Source organism: Poecilia reticulata, linkage group LG9, assembly GCF_000633615.1.
Source record: "Poecilia reticulata strain Guanapo linkage group LG9, Guppy_female_1.0+MT, whole genome shotgun sequence".
NCBI lineage: Eukaryota > Metazoa > Chordata > Actinopteri > Cyprinodontiformes > Poeciliidae > Poecilia > Poecilia reticulata.
The window spans coordinates 20,967,020-20,971,343 of record NC_024339.1 but is presented as its reverse complement, the minus strand read 5'-3'; the positions used below and the strand labels follow the sequence as shown (position 1 = coordinate 20,971,343).

Sequence of the window (4,324 nt, the reverse complement as noted above, 5' to 3'; positions counted from 1 at the left end):
TAAATGAAACAAAAACTTAGAACTAAGTTAAGTTGGTTTGGTATTCAGCATTGGTATTCATTCAATAGTACTCATTGTAATTTATATTTTTTTTTCTGTAAGTATTTTCTGTCTGCGCCTCTGGTCGGGCCCCGGGTTCTCATCTGGGTGATGCTCACCTAACAGCAGCAGCTTCAGCTCCCTGCGGGAATCCTTCTTGTCCCTCCGCAGCTGCTCCTCTATCGCGTCGTTGATCCTCTTGGTCTCCCGGTCCTCCGCCGACACACAACACCCAGCCATCCTCCCCAACAATGAGCCGCAGGCCCCTATGGTGGTGAACCGTCTGCGATCAAATTAGGGCGAAAAAAAAAAAAAAAAAAAGTATTGGGAGTTTTTGAATGAGGTGGGGAGGGAAAAAAAAAAAAAAAAAAAAAAGCTCACACGACTCACAGCTTCTAGCGGGAGGGAGAGTCGAGCATCATCAGAAGGAATGGATTTGATCCTTTAAATTAAAAAAAAAATAGTAATCAATTTTTTTTTAAATCTTGTTCTCCCAGCTGTGTGTATAATCAGCGGATTAATTATAAAATCCTTCTCATGGAGGAGCGTCTTCTTTGAGGTCCTTGAGGACAAAGTGCAGCGGTTGGTCTGAACCAGAGAGATGGCTGCTGAACTTTTTCCCTGTCCAGTCAGGCGGGCGTGGCACTGGCCACAAATAGAAGAGGATAAATGGGAAGTGAGCCTTCACAGGCAGCAGACTTTCACCTGTGCCACCACTGCGTGGAGAGCTCAGCGTGGTGACAGCATAGATCCAGCAAGACGTAAGTTATGTGTTAAAGACATAACTTTAATGCCTAACTTCATCTGATGAGACACAGAGGAGCGGACCTTCTCCACACAGCCACAGTAAGGCGCAGGAGGACAGAGACGGGGGCTCGGCGCCGCTCTTTGAATGACAGGTCCTCAAATGGCCGCTAGGGGTCAGACTGGAGGAAGCGAGGAAATGAAGGAGAATCTGAGAATTTTGCCTTGAAGGAAACATCACGTTTTGATCAGACAAGCTTGAAATTCTCTGGCAAACCAGATGATTTTCACAAATGAAATGGAATGTTAGAAAAGTAGTGTTGGTCGAAATTTGAAAATCGTAGATTCAGAATACAGACTGACATTTCAAACATTCATTAGTGATGATTAGGATTTTTTTTTTTTTTTTTACCATGAAACCAACATGTGAAAACTAAGAACATTCCCAAAGACCAACCATCAATCCTCTGCCAATGTCAAGAGCCCCTAACAAAATGTTTATCAAAGAAATTCAATATTTATGTTGAACAAATATACATTTTCCCTTAAGATGTAAAGAGCAAGATTATGAAACAGGCTTCACCTAAAAAAAATAACTTTATGGAAACGGAACACAATTTTATAGAAAAATGCTTCAAAATTAGTCTCAAGCGGGAGATCTTAAACCAACCAATAAAATAAAAATAAATACCAATAACGTGTCAGAGACAGAGTTTAAGAGCAGTTCATGGGAACTTCTTTTTAATCAAACAGTTCTCAGCACACGGACCTGCAGGAAATCTGAACAGCAGAGGCCAAACGCGCGATGACAGCATCAGCTGCTTAAAGGGGGGAAAAAACGTATCAATACAAACCTGCTCAGAAAGACGCGAACATGAAGAAATCGCTCATTTTGATCACAGACTTCAATCACACTTTCACATTTGCACAAGAGCAATCCCGTTTTGTTACTTCGTGACAGTGTATAATAACACATGAACAGAACCGAGACAGTGGAGATGCACCGGGTCATCTGCGTGATCCAACGGGGCTCAGGTTAAGATGTGTCCGCTCACACCCAGCACGGCGACAGATTTTCACCTTACCGAGGATTCGGCAGCGCTGAACAGTTGAAACCGGACGCCAGCTACAGAGCGACCCCCCCCCCCACCACCACCCCTCATTTAGAGGCGAAGCTCCGGAAATACAGCCAATACTCCACCTGCACCACCCACCAACCACTTATTGGCACCCCTGGTGACGTTGGTTGAAAAACTTTGAAGGGAATCAATCTTTCTTTACAGTAGCATGACCTCACACACAAAATAAATAAATAAAATCTACCCTTTATTCTGTGTAGATTTATACAGAAGAGGAAACGATCCAACATTAAGAAAATAAAGGCCAAAATTATTCATACTGTAGCTTGATTTTACGTCTCTTTTGACTGGAAGTAAAATTACAATTTTGGATTGGCCTAGCTAAAGTCTGGATTTGAGTGTTTTCCGAGAATCTGTGGAGAGAGCTGCTAAAGATTAAGGTGATGGTGAGGAGGCCACCCGCCTGGTCGGCCCATCAGCAAACAGAAATCGTCAAAATTCTGGTGGAAATGGGCAAAAACCCAAAAAACAGTGGGGTAAGTCTGGTGTGATATTGATAGTTTTTTTCTATCAATTCTTAAGAAAGGTAAACATATTATTTTTTATTAAGCCACTTTTTTTAAAATTAAAATGTAAATAGTGATTTGTTTTAGACTGTTTTGTTATATTTTTAAATACCCAAATCATTTTCTGTCACATAGAAACCTCAAGGTTGAAAATGATTTAAATACATTTTTCCCTTATATTAAAACAAAAATCACACTCCCTATTAAATAAAGGTAACTGCACAAACTTCTGTCGTTTATTTTCCGGACTATTCAGGAACGCTTAATTATTGTTTGGACTGAGATGTTAATATGACCTGAAAGAGGTCCATTTTTTCTTGGACACTCATCAAAATGGGAAAGACAAGCAAGCCCTCATCCTTCAAGTAAGGCAGATGTGTTCAGTCTCCTAAGACAGCATTAGAGAATAAATACCGAAGTAAACCTGCTCAGATCTACAGTCAGAGCAATAATTTTAAAGTAAGTAAAATAAAAAAGAAGAAAAACAAGCCGTTTTCTTAAGTGTGATTTTAAGCTTTGCCATAAAACATCTATTTATTTAAAAGCCTTTTATAAATCTGTGCCAGGAATGCCAATAAATGTAAAATGGTGCAAAATGCTAGATTTGGACTGGCAATTAGTTGTGTAAAGTGTTTCTTTTAACCACATCTAAAACATCCAAAACATCCCTCCCAAAAAAAAGAAGAAAAAAAGAGTTGCTTTTTATCTGCTGACGTGGTAAATGGATATCAAAATAAAGTTGAATGTGGCAATATACATTAAAAAAAAATAAAATAAAAAATCTCATTCTGCACGCCTCCATGCCGTTTTAATCCGTGCCAGGCAGTTCAATGCATCATAATGCACTGTGGTAGAAACATTTAAGACATGAATCAGATGCGACAACAGAAATGAACAGAAATGTGATTCCAGTTCGTTCATGATGTGCTTATAATGTCCTGCTGTTACGTCACATGAGCTACAAATCAGAGCTGTTCCCAGAGCTTCTCACAGCGTGGAAAAACAACAACAACAAAAAACACCAAGCCAAAACAAAAATTACAACGAGACATTATCAGCTGCTTTAGCTTCACTTCTCACAAAAAACCCCTAAAAAACAACAACAAAAAAAGAACAAGTGCCTTTGTGAGAGACTTCAGAGGCACAGCTTAATATAAGGCAATATGTACACGTGAACTGTATTTTTCTTGTTTTATAAATTAAAAAAAGAACCAATACTGTACATTCTAATAAAACTGTGGCGATCGAGATGAAAAAGTAAAAAAAAAAAAAAAAGAACTTGAAAAGAACCACTAAATTCTACTTACAATTTCAATTTTTGTACATTAATTACTTGATTTCAACACTGACTTTGTCTCAGTATGCAGGAAAGTTTCCCAGAAAATTTAGTCGTCTTCAAAAACGCTTCAACTCAGCAGCTCTCCTGCCGTCCTTCTCGGCTTGGCTCCACCGTTCTGATCCTACGAAACATGTCGGCTATTAATGCGAAGGGGTGAAGAAAGCGTGTTCAGGACCACAGCATGTGCTGAGGAGGCTCCAAAGCTCATCAATACTTATTAAAAAGACTCCAGAATCAAAGAGTTACGAGTCAGGGAAAAAAAGCGAACTGATCTGAAGCCTGCTAAGAGTTCAAATGTTAGAATTAGTCGTGTAGATGTGATTCGGGTCGCCATTTCTCAAAGACGAGGAACAAGACTGTAAATTTAAGGAAACGGCTTCGATTAGCACTAATCTGATACTAATGTTCCACATTCTGAAGCTAAGCAGTGTTTCCTTAATGAGAAATGAACGCAACGCAACGCAACACAACGCAACACAAAAACAAGGTTTCCCCCAGAAAGCTTGCTAAGCCTGGTGGTTGGGGCGCTCGGCAGTCATTCATCCAGCAATCCGTCG

General features: G+C 39.8%; 1 protein-coding gene across 3 annotated transcripts in view; it reads right to left on the bottom strand.

Moving 5' to 3' along the window:
* Nucleotides 1–4,324, bottom strand: part of LOC103470237 (guanine nucleotide-binding protein subunit alpha-14-like) — a 17,248-nt gene extending 12,924 nt beyond the window's left edge. Inside the window, exons 1-2 of one of the 3 annotated variants that reach the window (XM_008418522.2) lie at nt 430–4,324; nt 159–322 (exon numbers count right to left, since the gene is read on the bottom strand). In XM_008418522.2, the coding sequence (XP_008416744.1) occupies nt 159–279 (121 nt within the window). In that variant the 5' untranslated portion in view covers nt 280–322; nt 430–4,324. Of the gene's footprint in view, nt 1–158; nt 364–429 lie in introns of those variants that run through there. The other 2 variants (XM_008418523.2, XM_017306675.1) reach the window with 2 other exon arrangements.